The following is a 19,975-nucleotide window of genomic DNA, read 5'->3' as shown; positions in this document are numbered from 1 at the left end:
GTTGGAGCGCAAGATAACCCTCCAACGGATCTGTCGATTCGGTTGAAAATTTGACCTTCGTAATATTTTATCAAAACATAGTTTAAATTCGAAGATAGGCTATATCGGTCCACTCCACAAAACTTCAGAAATGTTCGGAAAAATTTTGCACACGATAACTCTTGAAGGGAGTGACCGATGAAATCCATACTTTGCACATCCTAATATATCTACTAGATATAGATCAGGTTCGAATATGGACTATATTTGTCTACTCCTTCTGGTACCTCTCACACAAAATTTCGGATAAATTCACTTTAAGACCTGCTCTCGAATCACTTTGATTTTTCTTGAAGCGAGTTGCATTCGCTACCTCCATTAAGACGGTAAAAGTTTTTTCAGGGGCAAGTCCATATTTCTTGGGAAAACAGCCCGAAAGATGTAAAAAATCCCTATGTCACCATATGTGGCGGTCGAACTGTTCAACCGATTTGGTCCAACATCTTCGTCATATTATATCCAAGCTTAGTTTCATGGGCAATACCGGTCCACAACTTTTGGTACTTCTCCCCAATATTTAAAACATGTCACTAAAATGGTTGGACGATATCACTTGAATTGGGCAACTAATTTGGTCCAAACTTTGGATCTCCTAATATTTTATCAAAATTTAGTTTATCTTCTAAAATAGTCCATATCGGTCCTCCCTAAGGGTACCTGTCCTACAAAAGTTCAACATTTGTGTCTTAGTGCAGTTAATTCCCAATCCACATTTTTGTCGGCAAGTTCAAATGTCCAAAAAGAGCCACAAAATTTTGAAGAGACCTTAAATACATTCGATCTTTTCGGAGGTGAAAGTTTCGCTTCACATTGGCTGAGGGTGTATATCTGTCGGCAAAGCGGACTGACACTTTTTTACTTGTTCAACTCAATAATCTTCATATAGAGGCAGTAGTCTGCAGTAAAAATGCTGTTTTTACGTCCAACTGGTGAAAGAAATATCCATAGTGTATTTTCACCGCTAAGACTATTCGAAGCGTGGTCAATTTTGCAACAGGCACATAGTTATCACTGTAGTCTACTCCATACTTTTAAGGACATCCTCTCGCAACCAGTCTAGCTTTATACTTCACTTGGATCAGGTGTTCATCTTTTATTCGGAAGACCCACTTTGACGTCAACAACTTTGAATTAGGAGGAGTGGTAACGATTTTCCAAACTTTATTTTTCTTCATAGATTTTGGTCTGGATAATCGAATTTTGCTGGCAAATGTGTTATTCTTCCACAGCTCCTTGCTGTTCATCTTCATCAGAATTTTCAGATATTTGCCATAAGTTTGTATGTTCAACAACACTTGTTTCTTGTGTATATTGGACTTCATCGTAATTTCTGAAGGAATCACCTTGAGGCATATCACTTTCAGTCACAGATTCACCCACTTCTTCCACCTCTTGCTCGTGACTGATTATAATATTAGTGTGGTCACTTTTAACTTCTTGCATAGCAAATGGATAACATTCTTCATCAAATTTGACGTCACGTGCCAACACAACTTTTCTGTTTTCAACATCCCGCAGTAGGTAACCATTGGATGCATAGCCAACCATTACCATTTTCTTGCCTTTTGGATCTAGTTTCCTTTTTTTGCATCTGCGATCCATACATATGCCTAGCATCAAAAAACTTTTATTTTTTCCGTTATACCATATTTCTTCAGGAGTTAATTTGGTATCAAGAGCTCATGTAGGAGGACATCTATTTAAAATGTATACAGCTGAGAGTGCAGCTTTATTCCATAAATATTTTGGACTACCCGAATGTGGCAACATTGATCTAATCTTCTCAGTCACAGTGCGATTAAATCTTTCAGAAACTCCATTCTGTTGTGGCAATTGATCAGGGATATCCAATGGGGAAGAGAGCGTAAATTTCAATGTAAAACACACTGAAATGTATGTTCACTTGCTCTCAGTAAGCGCCCACTGGTTATCCCTGACCTAGATACCGTATTCCTTGTACCATTTCTTCTGGTCTGTATATATGTAAATATTCTGTGCCGTGATCAATTGTTAGCTTTGAAATGTTGTACTGAGAGAACATAGCTATGACTAACGCCTCATATTCTTTAATTTTTTCAAAACCTGAGGTTTCTTCTTTATACAAAATATCATTCCAAAGTAAGAATAATCATTTTGCAGGACCACACATGTCAGAGTGAATTCTTTCAAGTATTCTTGTCGATCGCTACCTGGCGCCACTAAATGGCTTTCGACATTCCCCATTCCTGATATTTCTATGTGACCTAAACTTTTGTGCTACAGTTGTAGCATTGTTCGTGCTCTATAACATAGCCGAACCTGAAATAAGGCTTAAAGAAAGTTCGTAAAGGTTTCCTCTCAAATACGCAACTGCAATTTTATCTTCTCCTTTCTTAACCCTCCGTCATGCACATGTTCCGATAGTCACGTACGTAGCGCATGTATCTGGCCAGATACAGTATGCATTTCAGTACATTTATATGAAAAATATGCCATTTTAGTGATAATATTATACTGTTATATTGTTATCACGCCAGGCAGATATATATTTTCTCTTTTTTATACCCTCCACCATAGGATGGGGGTATATTAAGTTTGTCACTACGTTTGTAACTACTCGAAATAATCATTGTAGACCCCACAAACTATATATATTCTTGATCAGCGTGCAATTCTACATCGATATAGCCATGTCCGTCCGTCTGTCTGTCTGTCCGTCTGTGGAAATCACTCTAGCGTCCGAACGGATTGACGTAGGTGGATGAAATTTTGGGAAAAGCTATTATATGTACGTAGGACTTTTGGTATTGAAAGCGGGCTATGTAGGTCCACGCTTTCGTATAGCCCCCATACAAAATGACGCGTGACGCGTCGTCGTTTTAAGGAATTTTTAAGATATTTGTCCCATTTTACCACCAAATTGGTTGTAATTTGGTACTTTGTGTCTCCAGGGACCACAAAATATTCCTACCAAAGTTGGGTTATATAGGTCCACGTTTTGGTATAGCCCCCATATAAGGCCCCATATAAAGTACGCGTCATTTTAATATATTTTGAATGTATTAGACCCATTTGACCACAGAATCGGTTGTAACTTTGTATTTTGTGTCTCCAGAGGCCACAAAATATTCCTACCAAAGTTGGGTTATATAGGTCCACGTTTTGGTATAGCCCCCATATAAGGCCCCATATAAAGTACGCGTCATTTTAATATATTTTGAATGTATTAGTCCCATTTGACAACAGAATCGGTTGTAACTTTGTATTTTGTGTTTCCAGAGGCTAAGAAATATTTCTACCATAAAACGTTTATATAGGTCCACATTTTAATATAGCCCCATAGGACGATATCTCCCGATTTTCGGTATTTTGAAGGTTTTGGCCTCATTATCACGTCGAGATGGCTGGTGGTATGGTATTTAGTGTTCGTTGGGGGTATGAAACTTTCCCCCAGAATTTTGTAGGTATAGGTCCACGCCATTATATAGCCCCCATAGAACGGTACTTTCCGATTTTCGTTATTTTGAAGGTTGTGGCCATATTAATCCACCGAAATGACTGAAGTGATCAATTTATTCCTCGCTCGAGTTGAATTGCTCGGCTTCTTGAATGTAAATAAATAAATAAATAAATGTTCTTGGTCTCTCTGATGAAATTGTTTTGAAATTTCTGGTTCCTTTTTTTTTTTTTGAGTTGATACCTCTTGAAGGAATTTTTCTAGATTTTGGTGCTCGCACTTGTGACAAATTTGGACAACTGAGTCATTTGTTTTTCGTTTACGTTTGTCGTTTTCAATAGAGGTACTTGTGGGACTCAATTTTGTTTTTAAAAAAATCATAATCATAATACGAGTGGTGGAGATATGGCGTTAAGTATTTGGCGGGGAGACACATCCTGTTTGTGGAGCCTGTGCTAACCAAATAACAACGAATTCGCAACTTCAACATACCAATTGTGGGCACATTTTTCACAAATCTTGTCTGTCCAAAAGTATGAAGACACGCCCTTATTGCCCTGTGTGCAATGTACGCGTCCTTAGCGATGCTCCTACCTCTGATGCACCCGGTATAAATACTAGGTCGCAAACTAAATCACAGAACGTTCAACAAACTCATAATCTTGAAGGCCAGGCAGGTCCCTCTGCTACGCAAACGAGCTCAGGAGCTGTTAATGGTGATATACGTGGATTGATTTCTTCGATAGTTGCTGATCAACAAGCTCGATTGGTTGCTAGCAGGGATTCGGAGTCGGAGTTGGAGTCGGAGTCTAGCAAATTTTGCTGGAGTCGGAGCCGGAGTCGTGAAAAAAAGCTCGACTCCGACTCCGGGCAATAATCTGTTCTACATTTATAAAAATTTGTCAAATCAATTTAAATTTTTTAATGATCATAATTTAGAAAACTCCTAATCTCTATTTTGACTACAAAATGCATATCGGAAACATTTTTGGGTCAATTGATTTGAATAATGTTTGCATGTTCCAAATATACTTAGGGAAGATATTTTAGAAGATTTGCAGGTCATTTTATAGAAGACTCACTGGTCTTTTCTTGCTGGTTTTTATTAGAAGTCATTTATGTCTGCTGTGAAAGAACCTGTTGGACTTCTATGAAAGACCTTGTAGTACTTTAAGGGAAATCATACGAAAGACCTACTAGACTTCTTGCTGAATTTGTATGAGAAAAGTTAGAATCTTCTTAAAGACGATGTTCCTGCTATTTTTTAAACGACATATTCGGTCTTTTGAAGTGCAATGCGTCTTTTATAAAGAAGTCTGCTTTTTATAATAGAATAGTGTGTGGTTATCTATAAGTAAACCTACTTAACCATTTCTCTCTCTACTTAAGGGGATATTCCTATGCTAACCTGTTGTTCTTCGATGAGAAGAGATCAAATGATTTTTCGATTAAGTCATGCATCTGGGATAAACTTGTCAAAATAATTATGCTGAGGAGTGAAAATTATTTAACAGATTGACGTTAAATTATGAGCATTGCCTCTATAGGATGGTGGATATATAAATTTATAGAACTATTTAATCATTTCCGATTGTCAGTTCGGCTTAGCCGTACTAAACGTTGGTTTTAGTTGTATTCTTTTTGATGTGGTATACAAAAGACACTTTCCACCATAAGATACTAACTTGTCATTCCGTTTGAAACACATCGAAATATTCGTCGGGAACTTTATAAAGTATAAAAATGTAAAATTGCCGGTGTAGGTTTACGATTTACTATAACGGCACGGCCCGATTTTATGTATTTCGAAGGTTTTCTTTTGTCACATTACGTAGTGCAATGCGTAAAAAATAACTATGGACGGATGAAGAGTTAAGTAGGCAAAGGCCTACAAGTGTAAATCAAAATTCTTAACGGTTTGAAGAAAATGATCCCTTTTGACATAAAGGTTTCAAGTAACCTTAACCATGAAAGCGTATGTTAACGTTGCGGTGTTAAAATAACGTTAATTTTTTATAACTCAAAAAATTACAAAGAGTGTTACCGGTCGGTAATTATGGAAATTTGGTATTTCGAGTCTCATTGGGTACATAAGTCAAATTCGGAAAATTGTAAATATAATCGTATGTCAGTGTTTAGGTAGAGAAACCTTGTAACGATACCGTCCGATTGCAGTTGCTTTGCAGGGTTTTGCTACATGTTCTGAAGTGTGAAGTATGCTGAAGTGCTTGTTACTTTGTATTCCGTATTGTCAACGGGAAAAACGAACAATATAGGTCTATGTTTTGGTATCCTCCCAATGTAATGTATCTTGAAAGTTCAAACTGAGATGACTGCAAATTAAGTTGTGTATTTTATTTTATCTATTTTCGGAGTCGACTCCGGAGTTGGAGTCGGAGTCGGAGTCGAGAAAAAAATTGGACTGGAGTCGGAGTCGGAGTCTGACCAAAAATGGCTCGACTCCGAAGCCCTGGTTGCTAGTATTAACGACCAAATTGCCAGACAAGTTCAGAGTAGCTTTGAAGCTAGGCTTTCTAGTTTGATCCTGAATGATCATCTCTCTTCTGCCCATACAGGCACATCACAGACTAATCGGCCATTCCCAGGCAGACATTGCCAGCCGTGGGGGAGCAAACATTTCGTGACATGCTGAACAGCAGTAATACTGTACAATCTGGTTCCACTGCATCAAATTCTCATAGCACAATGTCCGATCTGACATCAAGACCAGACAAAGTGCTCCATATAATGTCTAATTGGAATATAAAATTTACGGGAAATTCCAATGGTTTGTCTGTCAAGAATTTTATTTATCGAGTTAATAATAACAGTTTTGTTTACGAAACTGACTGCTAATCCAGCTTTTGTAAGCTTTCGCTACATTTATTTCATCCGGAGTGTTCAGTTTTTCCCTCGATTAGAAGTAGAATTTTTCTTTGGTCATATGATCGCTGGCACCCGAATCTAATTTGAATGTGATTATGGCAGCATTGTCCGACTTGAAATTCGCTTGTGTTAACCTTAAAGGTAACCGGTTTGGATTTTGCCGATCTTGCCTCTGCTTGACAGCAATTTTTAGCTTGATGGCCGAATTTATTGCATTTATAGCACTTTCTGTTAAACTTCTTATTTTTCTTGATGAACTTTATTCATTTCATTATGACGATAACAAAGTTTTGCTTCTTCGTACATTAATCGCTCTTCGACTAGATTTAGTTTTAATTTTACATCATTCACGTTTTGAAAAGCTGTTTCCAAAGGGTCATACTTTCCCGGTAGCGTGAGAAACAGTTGGACCACCACATCTGAATCCTCCTAAAAGACTACCGAAACATTGTCTTTTAACAGAACAGATTAAAAATTTATAGTTATTGCCTTTTTGAGAAATAAGTGCACAGTCGACTTACTCAATTCGAACATACCCACTAAGTAGATTTCTCCGTCTATACTTCCTTTATAGTACGTTTATATAAAACCGGATTTAACAAACCCACTGGGTTTCAAATGTCAACTCTCTTGCGTATACGTCAAATAATTCCTTTTAATGAGGAGGTTAACCCTGCAAAAGGCTATAATATAAACATGGCCTTAGAGTTTTCCTATTTTTATATTTACATTTCTATGTCTTTGTTGGTTTTAGGTTTTCAGAATAGAGCTTCACAAAATTAAATTACCTTGCTTATTAATTATTATCATTTATTATAGTTACTGCTGCATGGAAAGAACCTCTTCCCGGTTGGATTGAAAGCATAAATGGACCTACCGGTTTAATGATTGGTGGCGCACGTGGTGTGATAAGAACCATGTACTGTAATCCCGACAATTCATCAACAATTATACCGGTAGATACTGCCATCAATGGAATGATTGTAGCTGCCGTTCAACGAGCCCAACAACAAAAGTCAACAGCTGTTGAATTTATCAATATGTCCATATCAAATAAATCTCTGCAAACATGGGGAGAATGCATCGAGACGGGAAAACGTTTATTTTATAAAACCCCACTTAGTTTTTCTTTGTGGTATCCAAATGGTGATATAACAAAAAGTTACTTCTATTTCAAGTTCTGTGTGATATTCTTTCATTACCTGCCAGCATATTTTTTGGATTTTCTGCTGCTGCTGTTTCGACGTAAACCATTGTAAGTATAAATCATCTAAAAACAAGAACATATGTATAGCCTTTCAAATTCACATTTAAACAACATTGTTCCAACAATGGTCGTAACTTACTTTTATAGGAAACAACTACCATTAATTTCTTTCATTTTTTTTCAGTTTGGTTAAAGTCCAAAATAAGGTATCGGTTGGCATTAAGTTGGTACAATACTACACCACCAAAGAGTGGGTATTTAAAACACACAAATTCGAAGAATTATACCATAATTTAAATAGAAGAGATACGACTATATTCAATATGGATACAAATCAACTGGATTTTGAACAATATCTACATAACTATATACTTGGTATAAGAAAATACATGCTTGGAGAAAGCGACACGACAATACCGCGGGCCCGCTCTATATTACGAATCTTATATTGTTTGGATTGTGCAGTGAAACTGATATTTTTATCTGGTGTACTTTTTCTTATATGGACTCATGTTGGAAGTTTTGTGCAGCGTACTGATAACATTCTACACTCAGCACTGAAGACCCTGTACATGTATACAAATAAATCTTCAGAAATTATGTAACAAAAAAATAATATTGAATTTGGTGTAAGAGAATAAAAATATACATTTAGTTCATTATTTGCCACATACATAATTTTTTTTCTTTTATATGGATGATATTTAAACTTATAAAATGAGATGTGCAACAAAAAGCAATGTTCCTAAAGTCCCGATCCACACTAGCGTGATTTCATTGAAAAATTCATAAAATTATGTAGGTATTTTTAGATCGAGTTCCCCGCTACAGCAATTTTATGATATTAGTCTACTATGGAAATCGTTCTAGGACTCATATTTTCAAGATTTTTTTATAATGAAATCACTCTAGCGTAGATCGGGCAAGCAATACTTCTTGAAACCTTTCAATGGGAAAAATCCATTCAAGAAGACCATTTTAACCACACGATATAATACATTACTCTAAACGGAAATTCGTTTTGTCGAGCGCAACTCCATTTAGTCCAGTTATCGATGTTCCCTTTACTCGTGACACCCCCTAAATCAGCGTTAGGCAATGGGTGCACGCACACTCTTTGGAAGCGTAAATTTACTCACGTATACAACATGTGATAGAACAAAACAATGAAGTCTCAGCTGAGTAGTCATTGAAGAAGGTTGTGCGTCGCATGTTTTCTGTTTATGTGCCTCTGCTTTTTCACATGTATGTATGTTGTCACTTTGGGTATACTAATATACAGAAAAGCTGATGTCATACATGTGAAAAAGCAGATGGCCTGATGGCGGCCTTAGCGAAATGACTATTGAGCATGTTATAACGTCTTTTCATTTAACATGTTTTATAAATCATGAATCATTTAAGTTGTCAATTCCATACAATATCTGTCAAATAAATGACATAAACTCCCAAAACACCTGTTTTAAGCGCAAGTGTAAAATGCGTGTATGTCTCCAATCCTAATGCAAACAACGCAATGTGCGTTTGTAAGGTTTGCCTCATGCTGCCCTAAAGTATGCAATAGTAAAATATTATGCCGATACCTGGGGCTGGATTCTTGTTCTATGGAAATTTGAAATGAAAAAATTTATAAAGGAAATAAATGTCAAATGAAAAATTTTATAAGGCAAATATTTTTCATTTAAAATTTTCATAGAACAAGAATCCAGGGTCTGAATTAGTCACAAGAAGAAATGGATCCATGAGGAATGTGATTCCTATAACGAAATAATGGTATCTAAATTTCAATGGTAACAGTGGCAAAAAAGGTAAGTGGTGACTTTAATTTATTTATTTGGACCATACCCAGTTGTTAGGGTAACTAGTGAATACCTACTGGCTACTGGTAAACACGACTACACCTTTTTCAGATGTAAATCGAAACATTTTAGTTGTAATTCGTAACATTTCATTTGTAATTCGAGAATTTCTTTTGTAACTCGTAACATTTCATTTGTAATTCGTAACATTCCATTTGTAATTCGAATTATTCCATTTGTAATTCGAATTATTTTATTTGAAATTACAAAGGAACTCATTCGAATTACAAATGGAATAATTCGAATTTCAAATGGAATAATTCGAATTACAAATGGAATAATTCGAATTACAAATGAAATAATTCGAATTTAAAAAGGAATAATTCGAATCACAAATGGAATATTTCGAATTACAAATGGAATAATTCGAATTACAAATGAAATAATTCGAATTACAAGTGAAATTCTCGAATTACAAATGAAATGTTACGAATTACGAATATAATTCTCGAATTACAATTAAAATAATTCGAATTACATCTGAAAAAGGTGTAGTTACCACCCAGTCTATTCGCAAAAATCACATTTCGGAGTCTTTTAATGCTTGGTTTACATTTACGAAATCCACTCGATTTCAACAGTCAATTCCATTGCTTAAACGTCAAATGAAATTTAATGGTTTTCGGATGAGTTTTCATTTGACGTAAATGTAAACCAAGCATTTGAGTCCTTTTGATGATCAAAAATTGAATAACTCACTTATAAGATCAGAACTTGACTCGAGGTGACTCGCTCTAATGATTAAAAGGAGTTCAATTTAAAAAGAGTTCAACAGCGTATATATTTTTTGCAGTTGTTTGAAAAGTGATTAGAATTAAGTGTCGTATTAACACATAGGTGATTAAACACTGATTGTTTTGTTTGGTTGTATATAATTCTCATATACACTTTCTGCAAAACTTTGATATAAATGGCACGTATAATATTAAGAGTATTGACAAACACAAGAAACAGTATACTAACCACCTCAACATAAACGGATTATTGTTAAAAAGAAACAAAAAAAAAAACAAACAAATGAAAGAAAGAAAACAAATGAAAGAAACAAAAAGAACAATAAAAAAGAAAATTCCTTTAATTTTTTCTTGATGCATATTTTCTTTTTCGCCTGATAAACAAAGTGATAAATGACTCCATAAGGACTTATAAGCGGTTATAAACATGACTCAAAATTGTTTAAAACACGACTCGAAGGAGATTTTATATACTATCAGAAAACAGTTGTTAATGTAGAGGAAGATTCAAGAGTGATTTTTTTGTAATAGTCGCGGGAGGTCTCGTTTTTCTCCAACAACAGAGTTGTTTATGATTAGAAAATGCGCTCATAATTCCAGCTTTTCAATCGTGCAGCAGGATCGAAAAAGACTTAGGTCCTGTTTCACTATGTCGATAGAAAATGAATGCGAACGAAAAACACCTAAACTTTGCTTTTCATTGTAATATTGAATTTGTTATTGCTTCGAAACAACTACAAAGTTTGAAAATCATACACGAGTATAGTAGCTTTTCTTTCGTTTTCATTTTCGTTCGACATAGTAAAACAGGCTGTTAGGGTCTGTTGCGAACGAAAAACACCTAAACTTTGGTTTTCATGCCAATATTGACTTTGTGTTTGCTTTAAAACAACAACTACAACATTTAAATATCAAATGTTGTCCATTTGATATATATGACATATAGGTTAGGTTAACCCGTTCGGAATTATCGATAACTGTCCAACCGTCAGGCAACCACAAAATATTTTTGGTTGCCTGATGACTGACAAAAGTGAACGGCCACACTGGCAAGCAACCGATTATTTGAGCAAAACTGAGAGTCAAAACTGATCGTGTGTACCCCACTTGACAGCTCCAATTCGTAGTTATAAATTTTTGAAATTTGGAAGTTGCCTGAGGGCAACGTTGGACCATTGTGGTAATAAAGTGATTACATTAGTGGATGTCGAAAATGCGGGTTAGTGGTATTCAATGAAATACAAAGGTTAACTGGGACATTCGGGGTAGTAAAACATGTTGTATTTATATTATTATTCGAAGATTGGACTTGAATTAAGAGGAGATTGACACGGTTTTTGGTGAATATACATATTAGTCCGTGTTTAGACACACAAATTTTTCGGGAAAGTAAATTCAGTTTTTAGGCAATAGGGGGTAGGAAAGAGTATTGAGGAGCTCTTTCCTCTCCGCTCTCTCCCAAAAAACTCAATTTACTTTCCCGATAAATTTGTGTGTCTAAACACAGACTTACTAGACATCGGATTTTGCATATTTTTTAATAATAAAGATACGAAGATTCTGATTGGACCAACATTCGTTTCAAAGAAATCTGAATTGAATACCAGGGTCATATTTTGTATTTATTTTGCATATACACAAAATATGCAAAATATACAAAAAATATGTAAAATATGCAAAAAATGCAGAATATGCAAAATATGCAAACCGTTTTTGGCCTAAAATGGTCATAAAAGTCGTAAAATTGACAATTAAAGTTGAAAAAATCATCAAAAAAACTTCAAAGTGTCCTAAATTAAGATTTTTGGCCGTTTAACGTCGCTGTTTTTAGTAGATTATTATGTTATTGAGACCCCTTACCACAGTGTGGTGTAGGATATAAAAAATATGGTTATTTTTAGATTCACTTTGGCAGTTTGTTCTTGAGCTCTTGAGCTCGAGTCGTCTTAAAATTCGGGAAGGGTTCTTTGTTTCAATACAAAGAACTAAGAAAACTGATGAGTCCAAGTGGCATTGGACGAAACTAGTCTTCTCTGCCATCCACTAAAGTAATCAATTTTACCTACATTCCACTTTAAACTTGTTGTTTTTAAATTTGAAAACAACAAATATGAGATTAAGCTTGACTTACATACGAATAGTAAATATGGTTATATGTATATTATAATACCATTTTTTTATTATTAAACTATTAAAAAACATAAAATTTGTTAAATTGTCAAATACTTTATGTAAAATTCAATATATTCTTTGTCTTAATTTGTTGCATTAGGCTGGCTTTAATTCAAAGGGAAAACATTGATGTCGGATTTTTTTTATGCGGCACTCCCCTAATGTGTTTAGTTTGGTTAGATTTTAAAATTGTTAAAGTTTGAGCACAATTGGAATATGTTAACACATGCCACTGGGGCCTCGATATTATGAAAATCACGATTTTTTTTGCCTATTTGACTACTTCAGCGACCCATATATGTGAAACGGTTAAAGCCATTTGCACGTGTTATGCATTTAATTAAATGCCATGCTATTCTTAATATTTCTTGCAAACAACAAAATACGTAAGCATTACTGAATTCGAGATAATAAAGCCAGTGTCCCGAAAACGCCTTAGGGTGAAACTGGAGTCTATTGTAAAAAACCCCTTTTTACAGGGTTTTATTTAGCTTTCTTTGGAGTCTGTTTACTTCAAATCTAGTAACTTATTTTCCACACAGTTGCAGTTGACCCATCGAGGTTATGAGGTTCTCAGTGTTCAAAGAAATTAATTGCATTCAAAGAAAAAAAGTTAAAAATAAAAAATAATTAAAAAATTAGGTTACAGTATTTTATTTAAAACTAGAAAATAATTTTTAATGATGGAATCTCTCATTTGAATTGCATTTAAATTAAAAATTGTGACAATATTAAACGGCAAGCGTTTTATTTGAGAGAATCCACCATTAAAAATTATTTTCTAGTTGTAAGTGCATTTATAAATAAAGCATTGTTAAGCATTAATTTTTTTAATTATTTTTTATTTCTTCCCATATTATCAATTTTTGGGAATGAAAACAAATTACTTTTACATTTTGTTCATATTTAAATATATTTAAGGGACTGACATAATGTGGTTTTGGAGCCATCTGGGTAAAGATGACTACTTGGTGATGAACTCGACTCATTCGACTCGTCGTTCACAACTTTCAAGTTGTTTACCATCATTTACCCTTCCTGGTAATTGATATTCTGTGGCCAAGTTGTAAAATCTTTTTCAAAAAATTCGGAGTTAATGTTAATCTCTTGACCAACAAGTAAGTATCCCCTGTAATTACGTCTGGTAGACTTTTTCTAGGAATTTCGGCTGTACTTTTATTAGTTTGGTTTTTTCCGTATTATTTTATTCTGCTTCCTTTGTTAAGATTTTTGTCGCATTTGGCTCTTTACGGTGGTTTGAACTATCAGATCAACAACAAGTTCAGGCGATTTATCATTTTGTTATTTGCTTTATATTATATTTGTTTCGTATTTCAATAAATCTTCAATGCGGTTTAGGTCTTATTTTGGACCTAAAAATATTTCTGAATTTCTCTAATCCTTGTCAACCTATTGATTATGTTTACCCAATCTATCCTATGTTATATCTATATAAACATTATCTTGTTCATTATACGTTTTGTAAAATCAATAACCCACACTCTGATTTATAACACTCAGTTGATGTCGTTTGATACAAAATAAAAAAACGTACTGGGGGCCTTAAACCAGACTCGAAAGATGAAAACACAAAGTGCTTCTACGGTCTCTTGTTCTTGGGACGCCAGCTGGGAAGTAGTTTTAAAACATACTCGCCTACATCGAACTTGGATATGTCAATCGCAGACTATTCTCCAAATAAATTTTTTGCTCATTGCGACTCCTAAATATTATCCGAACATCACCAAAATCAATGGGCTTCTTCCTCTGTGAGACGATCCGATCAAAATAGATCCAAAATTTGAGTCCAATCGGATAAGAAATAAAAAACATGCAAAAATCCAATGTCTACATATTACATATTAGGAATTTGTATGATATGTTTTTATGTATTGAATGAAGGTCAATATTATCAGGTTTAGAGTCTGCATACAAAACAGAAAATATTTTGCAAACGCTTCTACTCAATATTAGCATTTCATGTTATACGAACACCGCCATATAGGTCAAAATTGGCTAAGATGTGAATATATGATAAATATATACCAATTTTCCATTCCATTTCCATTAATTTTCCTCTAGAATTAAACAAACACATCAGATTATGCTTTTCCACATCATGAATAATGAAAAATATAAAAATAATACAAAGACTTAAGCAACAAACATTCATTTTTATAACCACAATGCATTGTGGTTTAGCTTGTATGGGAGAGAGCGACAAAAATATTTCTAATCAAGATATCGATATAAAAATTTTACAGTAAACTCATAGTGACTAGAAGATAATTTTCCCCAAAAATCGTCAGGATTGGTCCACTTTTACGTATAGACCCCCATAACGGTACTTCCAGTTTTTTATTAATTTCATGAGTTTGTCTATATTTTCAAAGTGAATTCGCTGTAATTTGACATTTTGTGTTCATTGGTGGTATCCCAGCAAAAATCCTCATTACAAACCTCCTTTCCCACCCATTATTTTAACAAGGGCATGTCGCGCGAAGTTTCTAGTTATTTTGTAACCACATAATTTTTTTTACAAAAACATTTCTAAAAATCATGACATTTTATGAATTTTATTCTTGACAAGGATTAACTCGTAACAAGTATCAACAATATGAGGCACAGAATATTCTTACTAGGGTTAACATATGGGCGTACCAGATTATATTAGATGCAAACAATGTCCTATATGTCTCAAACAGAGAATATCTGGAAACTAAGATGTTTTATGAAACTTTTAGTTTGCGAGGATGGGTTGGTATCTATTACAATAAATACTAGCTACAGGATATCTCGATTAAGATAGTTTCCAGATCGACTAAAAATGTAGCAGGATATATAAACAGTAAACAAGAACACACAGGTGGTCCTGCTTGCCAATTTAACCATTCTACGTTGTTTAGTTTTCTGTGTGGAGCTTAAATCTACGGCAGACCTTCCGCGTGTTTACTTTCAACGGCAGATAATTCTTGAAGTGGCATGTACATACCCAGCAAAAAAAGTCCTCCCAAAATCATTTGTTTTGTAAGGGATTTTTGGCAGCCGTAACTACTCGCAAACCCCCTTTCTTCCCCATTATTTTTACAAGGGCATGTCGCACTCAGTTTGTAGTTATTTTTTGACCACTAGAATAACTAGTTATTCTGTGGCCACTAGAAGTTGAAAAAAAAATCTATTTTTAGAACAGTTGATGTAGAGATTTTTTTTTTAATTCCATCACACTTCTTACTTTTATTTTACTTTATTTTATTTCGCTCGCTGTGCGAGTTGAACACACGAACCCTCTGATTTCTAGCCAAAGACACTACACACTATGCCACGCACACGAACATTAAGGGTTGCTTAAGAACTTAAATGTGCAGTACACATGTGCACAACGAACTGTTATTTTTGAATTAAAAAAAACTCGCGTGCCGACAGTGAGCGTTGAACACACAACCCTAGGATTTATAGTCGGACACACACTCACCGTGCCACCGTCCTCATTACTTAGTGAGGAGCAAAGTAAGTAGGTTTGCCTTGTAATTTTTTTAAGAAGTATCCCATTACTTTTCAGATTACTTGTAATGGGAACAGAAGCTTGTTTACATTACTTTGTAATGGGTTACGTAATGACTACCGGATCCAAATTTTTGCTGGGTATGTTTCAAAAATAATGTTGTGTTATAGAAAGCCAATTTGCATGATGTTTATCAATATTTGTGTTCTCTTGTTCTGTATCCAGATTTTTGAAATTCCTTTTCAAAAGTGGTGTATACGATCTGACAACTTAGAGAATTCATATCCCACAACATCCACCTGAAGGTTTGCTATAATTTCTTCGAATACCGTCCGTCCCATTCAGGCGTTGACAAAGCTTTTTAACACCATATTTCAAAAACATACAAATGTGAAAACACACATTCATAATGTTATCCTAAAAACATCATTTTTTATAAAATAAGATCGAAACAAAATGTAAAACAACAACACCGATTGCTTAAAAACACCCAATACAATACATTCACAAAACTCCGAGTATATTCAGTATAATGAAAACTGAATACCGCTCGGCAACTTTCGGCAGACGAGATAATTTTTTTCTAATTCTAGACACTTCAACTAACATTTAAATAAAAATAACGTGAGGATCCGCGAAGATCCAAGGTACTAAAAGTCTATTTCTTTTCACAATATTAAATAAAAACACTCACAAAAATACATTTCAAAAGAGATAAATTTTACTACAAAATAAAGATACAACTTTACGATGTTATCAATTAAAAACAATAACAATACCATTAACTTTAACTTCCACTTCTTACTATAGTAATTTTACACATCGCCTTTTTGTGATATCACTTGTAACTTGCCACACCATAATGGAAATTTCAATGTCTCAATTTCTTCAAATGGAAATGCTCCCTTCTGTGGCTCTGCTCTAGCACGTACCGTTAGAAGTTGTAAAAAGAAAGCCGGAATACTAAAATTTGATGTGTCTACGATAGATTTGAATAGTTAAAATCATAATTTGTAGACATCGATTTTTGTATTTTTGTCGCGGGCTGGGACCACAGTGCAATGGGCTGATGTTGCCCACAGGCAACATTTGGTACCTTCCTAACCGCAAGGAACTGATAAGAATTTTTTGCATAAATTACTTATTTTTGCGACTGCTAATCATAATAAATATGAAAAATATTTTTATCTCAACGGAAAAAAATTTGGGGTTCAAAGGGTTAAGCATGAAACCTGTGGTGGCACTTACTACAAGCAGTAACTGTGCTATCAAAAATAAAAATATTAAGTAGGCTATGAATTATTCCTATGTGAAAAATGTAAAAAAAAATATTTTCATAGAATAAAATTTAGTTTTGTATTTGAAATTGAAAAGAACACTCGTATCCATACTACATTGGAGACCCCGAACGGAAGAAATTCAAACATTTTCAAATATGTCAACCGAAAAGAATTCAATGGAAATATCCCGAGTTGCTGTACGCGTTCCTCAATTTTGGCGACAAAATCCAAAGCTATGGTTTATGCAATTGGAATCCCAATTTGTAACTGAAGGAATATCTTGCGACGAAACAAAATTCCACACGCAAGTTGGGTCCATGGAAAGCAATATCCTAAGTTACGTGAGCCATGTTTTGGAGAATCCCCCAGCGAAGGACAAATATGAGACGCTCAAGAAGACATTGCTTAACGAATTTATGGAATCGGAAGAAAAGAGGCTACGGCAATTATTGGAAAACGTATGTATTGGTGACAAAAAGCCCTCCGGATTGTTGAGAGAAATGCGAGAATTGGCCAGCGGAAAAGTGTCTGAAGAACTTTGGATTCAACGCCTACCTCAAACAACAAGAGCTATATTGTCGGTGAGCGAAGATAGAATTGATAAATTAGCAATGATGGCGGATAAAATCCATGACCAATCGGATGCTACTGGTGTAGTCAACGCGGTTTCAACAAGCGACAACGATCGATTGCAATTTCTTGAAAGTATCTGAACTTTTAAAAAAGGTCGATAGTTTGACAGTAAAAGGGAATAGTAGAAACAAAACGAATTATGTCCGCTCAAGAAGCAATTCCCGAACAAGATCTTCCATATGCTGGTACCATTTCAAGTTTGGCAAGAAGGCTACAAAATGTCGGTCACCCTGTTCCTTCAAACCTTCGGAAAACAATTAGGCACCTCATCTACGGTGACGGATGAGAGTGGCCTACAGATAAGTCGCCTGTTCATTCAAGATACAAAATCGAAGTACAGGTACCTTATAGATACTGGGGCCGACATTTCAGTTATACCACCGACGAGTGAAGATAAAAAGTGCCCGCGGAAATCATTTGTGTTGTATGCAGCAAATAATACGAAGATACGAACGTATGGAACAAAAGTTGTAAATTGCAACATTGGTCTTCGACGAAAATTTCTCTGATCTTTTATTGTTGCTGATGTCGCACAGCCAATAATTGGGTCAGACTTTTTGAAACATTTTGGACTTCTTGTGGATGTTAAAAATAATCAGCTTATTGATTCAACGACGAACCTTAAAGTGCACGGTTATTGTTCCAGGGATCAGAATTTAACGCTGAAGGTAATTTCGGATGTTCCAGGAAAGTAAAACAATAGAATTCTTTCTGAATTTGTTGATGTCACGACACCTAGTATCAAGTTACACATCATATTGATACGAAAGGATCAGTAGTTTCCGTTAAGGCACGGAGATGATCTTCTGAAAAGCTTAAGACCGTTAAAGATTAATTCGATTACATGATGAAGTTGGGAATATGCATACCATCAGCAAGTCCTTGGGCGAGTCCATTACATATGGTTCCCAAAGGAGACGGCATGTGGCGCCCATGTGGAGATTATCGTTCTCTTAATAAAATAACTGTTCCCGATCGTTACCCGGTAGCGAATATCCAGGACTTCGGATATATGCTGGCTTGTAAGAAAGTATTTTCCAAAATGATTTGGTCAAAGCGTACTTTCAGAATCCTGTAGCTGAGGAAGACCTCCCAAAGACTGCGATAATTACGCCCTTTGGATTGTTTGAATTTACGCGTATGCGAATTTGGCAAGAATTCTCTTGAATTTTTGGGATACTGTTTTACTCCAGATGGTCTTATTCCAAGTCCAGAACGAGTATCTGCAATTCTCCAGTATAAACTGCCACAAACAGTTAACGAATTAAGTCTATTCCTGGGAATGATAAATTTTTATCGACGTTTTGTTCCGAAAGCCGCTCAAGCTCAAGCAACGTTTAATGCAGTAAAAAGTGGCCAAAAGAAAAACGATAAAACGCCAATAATTTGGACACCGGAATTACGCAAATCATTTGAAGAATGCAAGAACCAGCTGGCAAACGCTGCGCTTTTGGCATATTCTGTTGAATCCACCGAAACATCTTTAGACGCGTCTGATACTGGTGTGGGAGCTGTTCTCCAACAACTAATAGATGGTGAATGGAAACCTCTCGGATTCTACTCCAAGAAATTATCTGAGACGCAAACACGTTATAGTGCTTATGATCGCGAACTTTTGGCGGCATACTCAGGAGTTAAGTATTTCCAACATTTTCTTGAAGGACGTCAATTTTGCATATACACTGATCATAAACCGCTTACATTTGATTTTAATCAACGTCAAGATAAAACATCTCCTCGTCAACTACGTCACTTAGATTTTATCGGACAACATACTGTAGATATTCGCCATGTACCTGGAAAAGATAATATCACGGCAGATGCTCTATCCCGGCTCAATGCAATATCGTTTCCAACTTCCTTGAATTATTCAGACCTAGCGGAAGATCAAGCGAAAGACGAAGAACTCAAATGTTTGGTTACACGAGCAGTACCATCAAATTTAGAGCTGAAAACATTTGAAATTCCTACATCGAAGAAAGAAATCGTTTGTGATGTATCAACATCTAAAGCAAGACCGTACATTACACCTTGTTTCCGAAAACAAGTATTCGACATGATACACAACATATCACATCCCGGCTCCTCACATCCTCAATTAAGATGATATCGGATAGGTTTGTATGGCCAAATATAAGGAAGGAAATTTCAAATTGGGCTAAGTCATGTTTAAAGTGCCAGGAAGTAAAGGTTGGACGCCATATAAAAAGCGCTGTTGGTAAATTTC

General features: G+C 35.2%; 1 protein-coding gene across 2 annotated transcripts in view; it reads left to right on the top strand.

Moving 5' to 3' along the window:
* Positions 1–8,241, top strand: part of LOC141406324 (putative fatty acyl-CoA reductase CG5065) — a 46,335-nt gene extending 38,094 nt beyond the window's left edge. For both annotated transcript variants that reach the window (XM_073991622.1, XM_073991633.1), the window contains exons 6-7: positions 7,181–7,616; positions 7,753–8,241. In XM_073991622.1, the coding sequence (XP_073847723.1) occupies positions 7,181–7,616; positions 7,753–8,173 (857 nt within the window). In that variant the 3' untranslated portion in view covers positions 8,174–8,241. The remainder of the gene's footprint in view (positions 1–7,180; positions 7,617–7,752) is intronic.
* The last annotated feature ends 11,734 nt before the right edge of the window (positions 8,242–19,975 follow it).

Source organism: Musca autumnalis, unplaced genomic scaffold (genome assembly GCF_047663935.1).
Source record: "Musca autumnalis isolate F117 unplaced genomic scaffold, ASM4766393v1 scaffold_1, whole genome shotgun sequence".
Classification (NCBI taxonomy): Eukaryota; Metazoa; Arthropoda; class Insecta; order Diptera; family Muscidae; genus Musca; species Musca autumnalis.
This window is presented reverse-complemented; position numbering and strand designations above follow the sequence as displayed.